This window comes from Alligator mississippiensis, chromosome 4 (assembly GCF_030867095.1).
Source record: "Alligator mississippiensis isolate rAllMis1 chromosome 4, rAllMis1, whole genome shotgun sequence".
NCBI lineage: Eukaryota > Metazoa > Chordata > Crocodylia > Alligatoridae > Alligator > Alligator mississippiensis.
In genome coordinates, this window is record NC_081827.1 from 24,485,568 (window position 1) to 24,500,624 (window position 15,057).

Below are 15,057 nucleotides of genomic sequence, written 5' to 3' on the forward strand. Positions count from 1 at the left end.
AGAAAGACGGATATCAAAATGTAGAGAAGTGAGATTCAGGAAAACGTACCTTGTTAGTTCAAGACGGTCACAAAGCTTTTCCACCTCTTCCATCATTTTAACACACTCTGCCTCATTATCAGAGAAATAATTCCAGTTCTGAAAGTAGAAGTAAATTTTTTCTCTTGAAGGAACAGGAGAATAAAATTCTAATTCTATTAAATTTCTTCACTATTAAAATGACTATGGCTATAAAACTTTTATGAATGTAACTGAAAACCATACTAAGGCAGTGTACTTTAACAATTCAAAAATAAAATACTAAATTGCCTTTATGAAGTGATGCTGGTTTGCTTTTTCGCAGCAAAACTTCTCTCCGTGGTCTGATTTGGTACTAAAAAAAAAAAGTATCAGGGTATTTCCTTTTAAGTTATAGTTAAAGTGTTTTGACTAGATAGGAGGCACTTACCTATAAACACAGTTTTATTATGCCCCCTTCCCAGTTGGTAAAGCAAATGTTCAAGTGATTCGGCTCAAAAAGAAAGGATCTTATCTAAGCAAGTGTGACAATTTTATTATTACTTATTACTTTTATTATTATTAATTACATCTGATGATAATGACATTTAAATACCTTGCATGTTGTTCTTAATTTTTGCCTTTCTTTCTTAATTGCTTTTTTTTGTATTTCTTTCTCTTTTTTTGCTAGTAGTGCTTGTTGTCTGACTTCCTCCTCTTCCTTTTCTTTAGCTAACCGCACTGCTTCTAACTCAGCTTGTTTTTGCTGCAATCAAAGGAAAAATTGAAATTTGGAATTCTTATTGCTGTCAGATCTGCCATTTCAATACACTGAATAAAACCACTAGGACTGAAATGCTTGGAAGACTGACAATTAAAAAAAAGAGAGAGATAAACACATATGCTTGCCATTACATAAATACTTTACTAGAAACTGGGCACCCTCAGTTGCTTAACATATACATATATGACAATTTGAAATATAGAATTTTGTATTTCTGTTCTTGAACCAGTGCTTGGAAAAAAACACAATCATCCTGTATGTATGCACGCTTGCAAATTGCAAGAGATCGGGTCTTTTTGAAAAGTTACACTATTGTGCTTAGCACCTTAAAATTTCCAGCCTCTTAAATAACAGAAAGGGTTGGCAGCTGGTACGTCTCAGCTTGCTATCATTAGTAAGTACATAATGCTGCTCATCTACAAAATGCTTTTCACCAACCAATCCACACAACACTTCCATGAAGTAATGCCATCATTCTCACGAATGGAAGCAACTTGTCCCAGGCCACAGTCAGCACTACACAGAGAGTCAATGTTAGACACTTGAATGGGTTTGTGTTCCATCTGGTAGGCCGCATCTCACTCTTGCTCAGCCTTGACAGGTTTCTGTCCCTGCTTCCCCATGCATTTTGGCACTGGAACAAGATGGAAGAGATCATGTCCCAGATCTCAGTGTAATTCTGAATTTCTGATTTTTCTAGGATCTAGTATTTGATCTCTGCTCAAGCTTCAACAGTCTTAGAATTTCTTGACCCAAGTACACACAGTTATTAATAATTAACAAAACCTTACTTTCTCCTTTGCTTCCTGTTCTTTTCGTTTTGCTTCTACCTTCGCCTTCTTCTCTGCTTCCTTCTTTGCCTTTTCCTCTTCCTTGAATTTCTTTATTCGAGGATCACAGCTGTAGGCATTGTCTAAGAGGAGGGGAGTATTGTGAATGTGAAAAGGGCACTTGGAAGATTTTTGGTGTTAGTTAACAAATGCCCTTTTTTATAAAGGTAGGATTTTACACTCACCAACCAGTGTCCTTATCCTGTTCATCTCTTCTTTTTTCCTCAGTGCTCTGGCTGCTCTGTTCTGCTTTTCAATCCACCTCCTCTCATCTCGACTTCAATTGGAAGGCATGGTGTTAGTTCAGCCCAGCTATTTACCAGCACGGTTAATAGTCTATTAGCAGCTTCAGTACACAACCCATTTTGCAGGGGGATGGTTTTATTTCGAACACAAAAAATGGAGACTTACAGACATGAAGTGCCAGCCTACTAGGCTGAACCTCCCCATGACAGCTCCACAGCCCTACACTGTCTAACTTACTAGCCAGTTACAAATGTGGGGCACCTCTGTGCCCTGAGATGGGCACCAGAGAACTCACAGCCCAAGGGGAGAGGTGCTTAGCCAGCTTTAAGCAACTTTTGCATCCTCCCAGCTGTGGGCCACTCTAGCAGCTGGAAAGGCCCTACTGTAACTCTAATTTCCTTCGTGGTTTGTCAAAGTTCTGGCAGCCTCCTGGGACTACCCTTTGGATTAAAGGGCTGCTTAGGCTCTCTGCAGTAGCCTGGCTCCCAACACACCTCAGCATACTCCCAACAAGAGGGTATGCAAGGGCTTCTTGGGAGAGAGTTCTCAAATGGCTTCTACAATTCACATGTGAAGGAAATCCTGCCCCAGCAAGGCAGTGAGTGCCAGCTGGCTTACAGTGTGCAAGTCCCTTCATAGGGAGAAAGTACTGGGCACTACGTGGCTCGTGAATCTAACAGCAGAAGAAGGGACAAAAGGGCTAAGAGCTGCATGATGAACCCGGACAAAGTCAAGTTTGAATGTAAGAATGGATTTAACAGTGATTAACTACCAGAATAACCTGACAAAGGAAATGGAGGGTTTTCCATCTCTCATTGTCTCCAAATCAAAACTGGATGCTTTTCTGGAAGATAAGGAAGCTCAGTGGAGGAGTGACTTGATGAAATTAGTGGCTTGTGAAATACAAGGTCAAATTAGGCAATCTAATATTCTGTAACTTACACTCTACTCTTTTGTGAATAATAGCTACAGGAGGTGGAGTGATACAGTAGGAAGAATCAAACATTCACTTGGAATATAGTCAGGACAATTCAGTTGATGCCACTATTCATACAAGTGTCACAGGACCCATAGAAACACCAAGACATCAGCACCTTCCTGTCTAAATCTATATATTAGACCAGGCAGGTACAGTGGAGGACTGGTGCAGTGCTGAATCAGACAGGGAAGTGACACCTAGTTATACCACCCTGGCTCCAAGTCCAATCTGGTCTTGCGATCTCTTTGTATCTGTGTAACTTCACAGTGTGATCACAACAAGAAATCAATACTCTGCACCTGTGTAATCTTTTTATTTTAGGATCTTGCAGAGCTTCACAAACACAGCTGTGAAACGGGCAAAGAAATATTCCAGTTTTACAAACGGTAAAGCAAAGGCAGTATAATTTGTCGGTCGGAGCAGAAGCTGGAATGAAACTCAGAATTCCTCATACACAGTCCTATATTCCAGTAACTATGCTCCTTCCCTCTCTCTAATTAACAGTCTAAGAACAAGCCAAAATATTTCGCTGTGTTAGTCTCCTGTCAGGGACCTTTACTGTACATACCATTCAGCCTTTTCTTTTTCCTCTTCATCTAAATAGGAAAATTCTCTCCATGAATCAAAATTATACCTATAGTAAAAACAACACCAGAAGAACCACATGAAGGCAGAGCCACAATTTCCAAATCAGATTTTAAAACAAAAATGTAGCAAAATGATTTTAAAATATTCTGTATTCTTAATCTTAGGTTCTTGTAGACAGTTTAGAGATCTGACTGAATACCAAAGAATTGCTCTGTGTGCTAAATTCAAGAATAGCAACCTCTAAGAAATATACATTCCCAATACATTTGGAAATTAGAATGATTTCATCCTTCTGCTGAAATGTATTTCAGTGATGTTTATTCAGACAAAGACTTCTAAACCAACTACTATTCAATAAGGATTTTTTCATCAATCTTCCATTTACAGGAACTGCCACCCACCCAGTTTTATTTCAGGATTTTAGCCTTTCACATTATTTGAAGAAGCTGTGTCAGTAGTCATGCTAGGACTAATAATAAGCCTACAGCTTTTTTCATTCAAGGCTCCCATGTGTTGTGAGTCAGACTAATGCAATCCCTGTTTTATAGAAAAGCTGGGGCACACTGAAGTCACACAATGAGTCTTAGCAAGGCTAGAAACAGAAATCACATTTCATAACAACAGGGTCTATGATTGCCAAGATCATCACTTCCTCTTGCTCTATGGGAAAGGTTGGCAACTTACAGGCTGAGCCAGATCTGCTCTGTGGAGCCATTAGATTCATCCCATGAATAGACTTTACCCTTGCTGTACTGTGTTGTGCTAGCTGGTAGGGTGTTTGCCCATGCCACACTGCAGCTGGGTATCAGAGAGGAGCAATGGCAGCAGCAAAGTCCTAATGCTGACCCACCTTTGACCCAACCTGGGTCATTCCAGACTGCTGCCAGAAAATAATGATGACCCCTGCTCTATGGTGACACTTTAAAAGAATAAAGATGAAAGAAATATAACATAAGTAACTAGATTTTACCTATGAGAGGACAGAATAGCAAAATGCCAAATGTTTATCTGCAACATTTCAGCAAAAATAAAAGTATAGGCCATTTTCTGATTATGTATGAACTGACCAGCATACTTATTTTTAAGAAGTCCCAGTTAATTTTAAGACAAAGCTTGTTATAACACATCACAAATTGCTAAAACAGGAAAAAATGTAAATAGATCTCTTTCAGGAATCTAAATGACACTACCTCTTTCAACAGTTACTACAAACTGTCAGTAAGCCTGGTGGCTCTCTCTTCAAGACTGTGGTGTAGAGAGAGATCCAGTAATTCATAGAGCTGAGGATCAATTCAACCCTTGGCATTCTGGTCAGATTGCCAATAGGGTGGTTTTATGAGACAGACCTATATTAACCAGGAACTTGAGTCTTTAGGTAACTTTATGCCATTATCAGCCCAAACCAGACTTGACCCAATGACACAGACAAAAGCCCTTACCATCCAACATGGCATGTTTAAAGTGAAAGTACCTTGTTTATGAAGTGAAACCTCCACTTACCAGAATGAATAAAATGCATCCACCTCTTCAAATGATGAGTTCATGTCCCCAAGTTTAGGAACACTTTTCTTATTTGACCATCTGTAACAAATAACAGCTACAGTATTCAGGAAGTAACAACTACACCCTAGCACGTGCCTTAACAGCAGAGCCAGAATCATCTCTGCTACCAAAAAACGGAGAAGGGAACTGCAGCAAGTGACGTTCCCTTCTGAGCTTTCTCCCAACCATGCTCTTGAAGGTCTACACTCAAAAATCAAAAAATGGCCAGACCCTCTTTCCAAGGTCAATGTACACACTGGGGGATCTACTGGACAGAGTCCTCCAAGCAAACTAGTTCTAGGGTCCCTGCATGCTCTTGTATCTCCCTGGCAGAGTGGCTCCAGAGGTTCTATAGATCAAGGACTGCCAACCTGTGGCACGTGTGTTACAAGTGGCATAGGCAGCCTCTTGTGTGTGGCATGCCAGACTTGGGAAGGGGCAGGCACCACAGCACCAGATAAGTCAAGAAGCACAGGGCAGAGAACAGGGATGCAGATTGAGCAGGGGGACCGGAGTGGTATTCAGGGAGGGCGTGTGGCTTAATTTGTGGCATGCCCGCCAAAAAGGTTGATTCCCACTGCTGTAGGTAATGCAACTCTGCTGCAGACTACATTCACTTTTCCACAGATCCATAGGGGAGTGGGGGAGGGGAAAATATATACCCTGCCTCTGATCCATTTTTCCCCACGCACTGGCTGTAAAGCTCTATAGGGTGCACAGTTTGTTATGGAAGCAGATGAAACCCCATTTCCCTCAAGAGTAGCGGGAAAAATACATGCTGAGCCAGGAAAAGAAACAACCCTGCCCACCATCCCAAATTTAGGTCCGTGCCTGTGAAGCGGGTTTAGGGATCTATATTAAAATCATCAGCAGACTGTTTAAAACAAAGTTTAAAATAAAATAAAGGTATGCTCAAGTCTAGGCTCAGTTCATTTTTGCTAGCTAACTTTTGCATTACTTTGCTCAGAATACTCATGATAGTGATAGCATCATAATGCAAACATTTCCAAACCTACAGATATGAACAGAGATAAATGTAGCAGTGAAAAACAGCACCAACACTGGAAGGTAAAATGGGAAATAGCATATAGAACTATAAATATTTGCAAATGCATCACTCTGCTGAGTGAAAGGTAACACTGCTTCTCCCAATTCCCTCATTGCATATGTCTACCAGTTTAAGATTAATTTAAAAGATGGCAACATCCTGTTTTTAATTGTATTAAACTCTTGCTAAATTACTTCGCTTCCCAGGCACAGACAGGGCACTAAACTGCAAATACCTTGCTCTCACCAGTGGTTACAGCAGCCCAAAAGTCTGTGGTGCAGCTTACCTGGCATTCCTCTCAAACACTGGTGAAAAAACTTCAAAGAAATTCTCTTTTGCTTCACTTTTAGAAGGTACTGAATTATCAAAAATAGGATCTATGCTGTTAAATGCTCGTCTTTTCACAGGATCAGACAATATTTCATACGCTGGAGAAAAAAAAAAATGGAGAGGTCATCAAATGCTAGAGTGGAGATGAATGCACAGATAGCATCTTGGGAGGAAATTTTACACACAAAAATCTAAGGTTTTCATATGTATCTGCTGGTTTGTTTTTGACCCACCACACTTTATTGCTTCATGTTCAAGGTTTTTGTTGCAATTGCAGCAGTACTGCTGTTGGCTCCTGCCTACGGAATATTAAATTAAAGCACTGAAGAGAAGTGGAAGATCTATGAAAAATAGCAACATACTGAAATACAGCTATAAGCATGGCAACTTAAGTGATTTTGCAAGGGTTAGTTCAGCGCAGAACTTGGGGTGTGACTTTTGACCTTGCAATCAGGTCCAGTAGCCAGACTCCTAAATTTTTGTGGAGTCCCAAGGACTTCTTGGAGGACATCAGGACACTGGCAAAAGCTATTCACTGAAGCACTTGCAGTTCACACTGGAAGTGTGTGCTACTGCGATTTCTAACCAGAGCTTTAAATAATGTTCTAAAATGGCCATTACATCAGCCTGGGTGTATAATTTCTACCTCTTCCTACCATAAAATCTCCCTGCTCTGGCAGTGCTGAGTTGGTTGCGAAGAGTTACTGTATTGAATGCTCAGAGTAAATAATTAAGAAGTCACACTTTGTAGCTCCTGGAGGTTCAGACCTCTAAGGCCAGGGCAAGCTAAGAGGAAATGCCAAAAGTGAGAAGTGACCACTCCTGTTGCTGCTTTTTCACTAAGAGCACACAGGTGGGCTGGCTTCAGACTTAGGAGGCAACATCTGGCCAGTAAATCCACATTTAGCAAGTTGGAGTGGCAGACCTCACATCTAACATGGACCGAGTTTACTATACACCAGGGTTCCTTGCATCCTTTCAGATCTGCAGCAAGCTTCACGTGTCATGCTCCATCCCTCTTTATTAAAAGGATCACCCACAATTCCCTGCTCCCTCATATCATGACTCTGTGTCCCCTACTGCCCCCTCTCATACATGCCAGGAGCCCCGTGTGGCCCTCATGTAATATTTCCCATTCTCCTTGCCATGCTACCAGTTCTGATTTTGCTCCCACATGCCAGGTATGCATGTTGTTCTCACTCTCCCAAGCCCATCTCTCCTCCTACTTTCATGTCCAATCCTTTTCTAGACCCTCCACTCCAGTTACCCACCCACCCTCCACTGTCTCTTGTAGAGCAGTGTTTCTCACCTCATGGGTTGTAACCCAAAAGTAGGTCTGAAGACTATAAGGAAAGGTCATGAACCAACTTTAAAAATGCATCAACAAACTTTAAAAATGGATTCTCCTTTAAAGGAGAAAAACACGGGAAGCTGCGGCTTTTCACTGCGTGGGACTACTTGGGGCCCCCATACCTCTCCCGCCCCCCCAACCCACACACTGGGGGGCAGCAGGTCAGAAATGAGGGGCAATGAGTCAGGACTGGCCATCGATGTTTAGAAATGGACCCTAGTACAAAAAAGGTTGAGAAGCACTGCTGTACAAGACAGTCTTCTACAGTTGTTCACCACCAACTACTTCTCTACCTCTAGTTTTGGCTTTCTACCCTATCACGAAATCTACACTCTGTTTTAGATCCTGCCTTCTTTTACCAGCCAAATAACCTGCTTCTAGGTCTCTGTTTTTACCGCCTCCCCCATCTCTCCAAAACACTGTTCCTTCACCATAAACCCTCCTGTTGTCTCTCTGTCTCCTTGATCTCCCCTGTCTTTTTGTTCCACTTTGTTGTTGTTTTGTTCCGTGTTTATACAGAGCCTAGCACAGCAGGATTGGGGCTTCTAGATGCTATAACAACAATCATGGCTTTCTAATTTCTAATAGAACCCAGACTCCGGACAATCTCCCCTCGCAGCAAGGAAATTGCTACTTCTGTAGGCACCAGCAAGGTTGGCCTGCAGCCCTAGGCTTTTCCAGTGTTACATGTCCCATCAGCATCAACAGGATTGTAGTAATGGGGTAAGCAGGGGACTGTTTTTCCCATCCTGTGAGATATTGAGAGGTTTCTTCTATCCCAAATTGAAACAGGACATTTATTTACTTTTTTTTTTATTTATTTACAAGCCCAGAGTTGGGACAGAAAAAACATGTTTTTAGTCAATGATTTTAACAATTCAGAAAGATGTTGTTATAAAGTTGTACTATCATTCACTTACATTCCGCAATTGCAAGTCATTTCAAACTGGGAAATGCAGGAGGTCTCTAAGCGTTTTGGGATTTTGAAAAACTTTGTCAAGAATTTTTGTTTTGAGGTAAGAATCCCGGGCCGGGCCGTGCTCATCTGCGTCTAGAACATTCCCTGGAACACTGGGCTGGGTCAGAAGCAGGGTTCCAAAGTGACTGCATTAAAGGCAAGCAGAGACGTGCTGTTCAGCCGAGTTCACTCGGCCAGCTATGGGTAACAGAAAGCAGCTAAAGAAACTGATACCTTAGATCAAGTCAGCTGATGCTCTGTTGGCAGAGGGAGGACACAAGAGGTCAGGATCTCTAACCACAACTGACTTTTCCCCTTTAAGTAGTCTATTACTAGGCACAGCAGCTTTCCAGTTTATTTCAGGTGGTATGTGGCAATCTCAATACACCACCATAAGTACCTGCATTACCTACTCTATCTTATCATTTTAAGTGGAATGGGAAACAGGTGCTGTGCACATCAGGTGCAGGATAAGAGGTGCGATTCTGGAGCAGTTTTCAACAAAAGGAAGGTTGCTTTAATTTGATCTCTGCTTACTTGAAACAACTTTGTAAAATAGGAAACTATGTTTTTTGGCTTTACAGCAATTGGCAATATTTCACGCTTAATAAGACCTACAATCCTGCTAAATCCCTGCCAACACACTTCTAAGCAAACAGATCACCTAAAAACATTGTATGTGTCTTCTCTTACCTTTCGTTATGCAGGTAAAATAGTCATTGTCACCTTCACCAATCTGCTCCCCTGCAGCTTTCCGCTTGTCAGGATGATGCTTCAAAACCATGGCTTTATCTAGCAAGCAAAGTGCAGAAACATTATCCCTACCACCAGCACTTGATCATTTAAAAAAACAAACCCCAAAGGAGTGCAGGAATTCTCATCTGCATTTTTAAAATTAGACTTTTTTGGAAGGAAACAGAAAATAAGCAAATGAATTGTTGGGAATATGATAATATTAATGAAAATTAGAATCCCTGTAAGCTAAAACTTTGTTGTGTACCTTATTCTGGGATCCAAATAATCGTAACTATAGACCAGTGATTCTCAACCAGAGTGCCAAAGCACCTTGGAGAGCCGGCAGATCCTTTGAAGGGTGACATGAGGTGTGAGGAGATAAGCAGATAAGTGCAAGCTCAGACTTGTTCCTGTCTGAACGATCTCTTACCCCCACTGTCTGGCCCCCTCTGCAAAGAAGTGAGCACTATAACCTAGAGTCAAAGAATCATAGAGAATTAAGGTTGGAAGGCACCTCAGGAGGTCATCTAGTCCACCCCGCTGCTCAAAGCAGGACCATTCCCAACTAGATCTTTCCAGTCAAGGCTTTTTCTACCAGACCTTAAAAAACTCTAAGGATGGACATTCCACAACCTCTCTGGATAACCTGTTCCAACGTTTCACTATTCTCACCTAGTGAGAAGGTTTTTACTAATATCTAACCTAAACTTTCCTTGCTGCAACTTGAAATCACTGGTCCTTGTTCTGTTACCTGCCACTACTGAGAACAGTCTAGCTCCATCCTCTTGGGAACCCCTTCAGGAGTTGAAGGCTGTTATTAAATCCCCCTCAGTCTTTTCTCCAGGCTAAATAAGCCTAGTTCCCTCTGCCTCTCTTCATAAGTCCCACTCCCCCTTATCATTTTTGTTGCCTTCACTACAATTTGTCTACATCCTTTCTGTAGTTTGGGGGGGGGAAGGGAGGGGGGGGCAAAATTGGACAAAGTACTCCAGATGTGGCCTCACTAGTGCTGAACAGAGGGGAAGAATCACTTCCCTCAATCTGCTGACAATGCTCCTAATAATGCAGCCCAGTATGCTGTTAGCCTTGTTGGCAACAAGAGCATACTGTTGGCTCATATTCAGCTTCTTGTCCACTGTGATCCCCAGGTCCTTTTCTGCAGAGCTGCTGCCTAGCCAGTTGATCCCAAGCCTGTAGCAGTGCACGGAGACTTAGTTTCATCCTAAATGGAAGACTTTGCATTTGTCCTTTTTGAACCTCATGAGATTTCGTGTTTGAAATTTTTGAAATTTCAAACAATTTCAATGCCAGTCAATTCATAAAAGGTATGGAAGGGTGCCACGAGTCCAGAAAGATGAGAACCACTGCTACAGACTCTCTTTATAATCCACTAGAATTATCTGCAGCTCCTTTGGGACTTGGGGCCCCTCCAGACTTGCACGTAAAGACATGATGGGATCTGATGCATGATCCAAAGAATTATGCTTCCTACCATGCTACATGTTCACAGCAGGAGGCATGACTGTGGGTTCATGCATCAGATCCCATCATGCCTTTACATACAAGTCTGGAGGGGCCAGACTAGGGGGAAACCGGGATCACAATCCTGGGCTTGCTCTGGACTGGTAAGTAGCAAGCTCCTGCAGCTGGGAGCTCCCTCAGCTGACCCCATGCACCACCATGCACCCCCACAGCTGGGAGTCCCTTGAGCTGATGAGTCTTCAGTCATACGGGCTCACCTGGCCACACATTCAGTTAGGAACCATCCACAAAGTTATTACACATTTTTTGTGGAATAAATTTTGACTTATTCCTTATTTTATCATGCCATTAACTAATTCAAATGTGGCTAGGCTACAACTTAAGATGCGATTAACTGGTCAATAAAGTCCTAAGCACAACATGTGGCAGGGGCCATAGTCTAAGATTCCAGCTCACCGAGAAACTTCAATCTTGCAACAAACTCTTTAAAGGTGCAGGATGTGTATGGAACAACTTGCAGGATAGGATCTTACTGGCCATTGGGAGAATACTACAAAGGTGATACCCACAAAACATTATCTAATGGATGAAATAAACGACCAAAAAATAAAATAAACATTTCTTCAGAGTAGATTAAATTATTTGTAACTAGAATAGTCAAAAGCAATTTAGATAGGTGTGATTTTTAAACTGACTGTCTCTCTTCAAACAAGCGGCCTAACTGTACTTTACAGATTGGTAAATGAAATAAATCCAGTGTTAGGGTGGACATTCTTTAATGAAAAAACATACATACTTGGTCTGTGAAGCACGTGCATATATTTAGTCATGAAATGCACATAAGGGATAAAGAAGACAGTTCCCTGACCCCCCTGTAAAAGGGAAAAGGTACTTACGGGCTGCTTTGATTTGTTTCTGAGTGGCCCTGTATCTTATGTGTCCCAGTCCAAGTACTGCATAATGATCTTGATTCTGATAAGGAATTACAAACATTAAATATGCGCAATCATCTGTAATCTAAAAAACCCACAAGACAAAATATTCAGACAAATACGACTTGAAAGCTTTTCATGTTTTATTCTATCAGGGCTGAATTCTCCTCTGTATGTATAAAGATTAGCAATGGGCAACTTGGACTTTTTATCCACAGGCTCTCAATATCTAATTATAGACCAAATCATTTCAAAATAAGCCCTTGTTACAAAAATGTAACCAGCTCCACAGGAATTCACTTAAGCAAAGGTTCTCATGACATGAACCTTGCCTGTCGTATTCTCAGTGATCCACTAAAAATGTTGTTGAAAAGGTGTCCAGATTTCCTCAGAACAAAAGGAAAAAAGCTATTTTCTTAGAGAGACATATTTGATTTCACAGAGACTAAAACTGGATCTCAAGCTGGTTTCACTCCAGTAAAATGAGAATAGGGCCAAGATCACTTTCTGCTGCATATTTATTAGTCTGATTAATAGAAGGGAAGTCACTGACACTCAAATAGGAGAATGTAAGAGTATCCTCACTTAATCACCTAATTACCTATGGAAAACACAAAGGAAGCTATTTGCTAAAGTACATGGAACAATCCAGATGAGGGAAAAATACCTAGAGACAGGAGCCTTTAGATAACTATGGACCACAAGTAACTTTCCCATAATACACTTAATGAAAGAGTTAACGCTTTTTACATTCGCTGTATACCTTCCAGTCCTTTGGATCAAGTGTTTTTAGCATAGGAAATTCTTCAAGCTGTAGTTCTTCATCTCCAGACTCTTCAGACAGCTCTTTCTCATCCTCTAGCTCCTGGAAAGAGGCAGAAACATTTATGTTTCTCCTCTTAATAAAAGCTTCAAACCATCTTCCCACAGGTTCAACTTGACAGTGCACGGAAGCTGCAAATAAAGCATAAGAGTTTCACATTGCAATTTATATATTTTCCATTTAGGCTGAGAAGTATTTCACCAAATAATCACTTCACCAATAAGGACTTCTTAATGCACATTTAACAGCCTTGCTACCATTTGAAAGACTATGAAATATGCAAAATTGCCAATCACGTTGTTTATTCCGTGTTCATTATTGCAAAATCCTTTCTGTGAACTCAAACTCACTAATTTTGCTCCTTGGCTTCCCTTTGCAACACCACAAAGTGCTAGCTCAAAACGGACTACAGATGTTCAGCTACGACTGGCAAAAATCAAACTCTGTCATGGATGAAAGACGCAACAGGACCGAACCCAAACTCTAGGCTCAAATGACAGTCACTTAAACTTGCAGACTTCTAGACAACTTACAGAATCACACTAACCTCCCCACGTTGCTTCCAGCTCGGGGGCTAGTTTGCACCACGTCTGCCTGGCGCTGCCCCACGCGTGACAGACATGCCCACGTCACCACATACAACAGGCAGGGCCCTGACCCTGACGCTACCTATGCGCGTCCTTCGCTATGGACTTCCCCGGGATTATTTGCAGGCTCTCGGACGCAAGTTAAGCCTTCCTGTATCTGCCGGGTGGATCCTGGGATAAGGACCCGAACCAGGCTCTCGCTCGCTCTGCAGGAGCGCCCTCGCGGTTGGCGCTGCGCGGTCAGGCGACGAGACACGAGCCTGGCGACTGCAACGCGCTCAGATTAAACAAGCACCTTGAGGCGCTGCTTCGACTGCCTTTATGATGCCACCTTCAGTTTTCCTCACAGAGGACTCACGGTGCTGTCTTTGTGCCCACGAGCACGGCCTGGGGCGTAGCGCAGCCCCCAGCGGCTCAGTGCTCAGCTTCTCACGCAGCACCGGCCTGGCTGGCTCGCGGGCTGCACCCAGCCCAGTGGGGCCCCGCGCCAATGTCACCCCGCCCCCCCCCCGAGCGCCCGGCTCCGCTTGCAGCTCCCACCCCCGATCTACGGCTCCGCTTGCTGCTCCCCGCCCGGGCCGCGGCGCCTACCCGCAGACAGGGCGCTGGAGACGGCGGTGACCTGCCCCTGGCGCGCCTCCCGCAGCATCGCGGCGGCCGCCCCGCGCGCTCAGCGGCTCCGCACCCGGCTCTCGCGCCCCCGCTCGCCGGTTGCCAGGAGCCGGCGCATGGAGACACCCGGCAATCGCTTCCGGGTGCCTGGTGCGACGCGCCCGCTAACCCGCTCCCCTCTGCAACCGCTTCCGGGTCCCCGGAACACCTGCTCCCCACCCCTCCCGCCGGCAACCGCTTCCGGGTCCCTGGTGCGCCCGCTAAACCGCCCCCCAGCAGCCGCTTCCGGGTCCTTGGCGCGGTGCGCCCGCCAATCCTCCCCTCCTGCAACCGCTGCCCGGAGCAGAGCAGGGCCCACGCGGGAACGCTCCCCCTCACCCCGTGTCCAGCCCGCCTTCCCCAGCAGCCCGCGGGCGGAGCTGGCAGCCACGGGAGCCGGGCCAACGCAGGTGGTGGAGGGCGCTGTTGCAGTGGCGTGGCAGGGGCATTCAGGCTGAGAAGTATTTCACCAAGTGGTCACACAGCCAGGCCCTCCGCACGCACGTTTCACAGCCTTGTTACCATTTGAAAAAATTGTGAAAATTTGCCAAAACGGCCCAGCAGGCACCAGCTGCACAAATGCGGCGCGTGGCGCCGCGTGCACCTGCCCCGCTTCGCCCACACGCGAGGCCGCCTGGGCCGGGCAGGAGCAGCGCCCCGCGTGCAGCGCAATGCAGCGCGCCAGGGCGGGTCTCGCTCCAGGGGCCAGGCCGCGGCGTCGGAGCCCCGTGACGCGGCTCGGCCGGTGCCAGAGCGGGCGTTACGTCACTGCATCGTGGGACGTCTCCGTGCGGGTGACGCTGTCGGTAGCAGCCGGGACCACGTCCCGCGTCCGCCGTCACGTCCTAGCGGTGTCTGTTCAGGCAGAAACACACGGAGACACGTGGGGACGGCCCCGGAGCAGCCTCGCGGCTTGGCCCGACCCTTCTTCAGGGGCCGCAGCCGGGAAGGTGCAAAACCCCCGGCTGCGGAAGAGGCCGAGGTGGGGAGGCCGCCGGGTTCAACCGGGGGGTCTGTGCCAGGTGCCTCGCCCACCGCCCAACGTGGCATCAGCACCGGCGCGTGGTCCAGCGGGGCTCAGACAGCGCAGGGGGCGGCTCCGGCCTGTGGAGCCGAACGGGGCTCGGGCTGGCCCAGGTTGGGCTGCAACAGAGCCAGCGTGTGGGGACCCCGTGCTGCGGGGCTCGACGCCCC

General features: G+C 44.9%; 1 protein-coding gene across 3 annotated transcripts in view; it reads right to left on the reverse strand.

Annotated features, from left to right (window-relative positions):
* The window catches only part of DNAJC2 (DnaJ heat shock protein family (Hsp40) member C2), a 21,353-nt gene extending 7,093 nt beyond the window's left edge, over positions 1-14,260 (reverse strand). Inside the window, exons 1-11 of one of the 3 annotated variants that reach the window (XM_059725846.1) lie at positions 14,203-14,260; positions 12,566-12,756; positions 11,767-11,842; positions 9,347-9,445; positions 6,301-6,442; positions 4,925-5,005; positions 3,405-3,470; positions 1,797-1,888; positions 1,573-1,694; positions 614-763; positions 50-138 (exon numbers count right to left, since the gene is read on the reverse strand). In XM_059725846.1, the coding sequence (XP_059581829.1) occupies positions 50-138; positions 614-763; positions 1,573-1,694; positions 1,797-1,888; positions 3,405-3,470; positions 4,925-5,005; positions 6,301-6,442; positions 9,347-9,445; positions 11,767-11,842; positions 12,566-12,598 (950 nt within the window). In that variant the 5' untranslated portion in view covers positions 12,599-12,756; positions 14,203-14,260. Of the gene's footprint in view, positions 1-49; positions 139-613; positions 764-1,572; positions 1,695-1,796; positions 1,889-3,404; positions 3,471-4,924; positions 5,006-6,300; positions 6,443-9,346; positions 9,446-11,766; positions 11,843-12,565; positions 12,757-13,803; positions 14,003-14,202 lie in introns of those variants that run through there. The other 2 variants (XM_019487483.2, XM_006261260.4) reach the window with 2 other exon arrangements.
* Between the last annotated feature and the right edge of the window lie 797 nt (positions 14,261-15,057).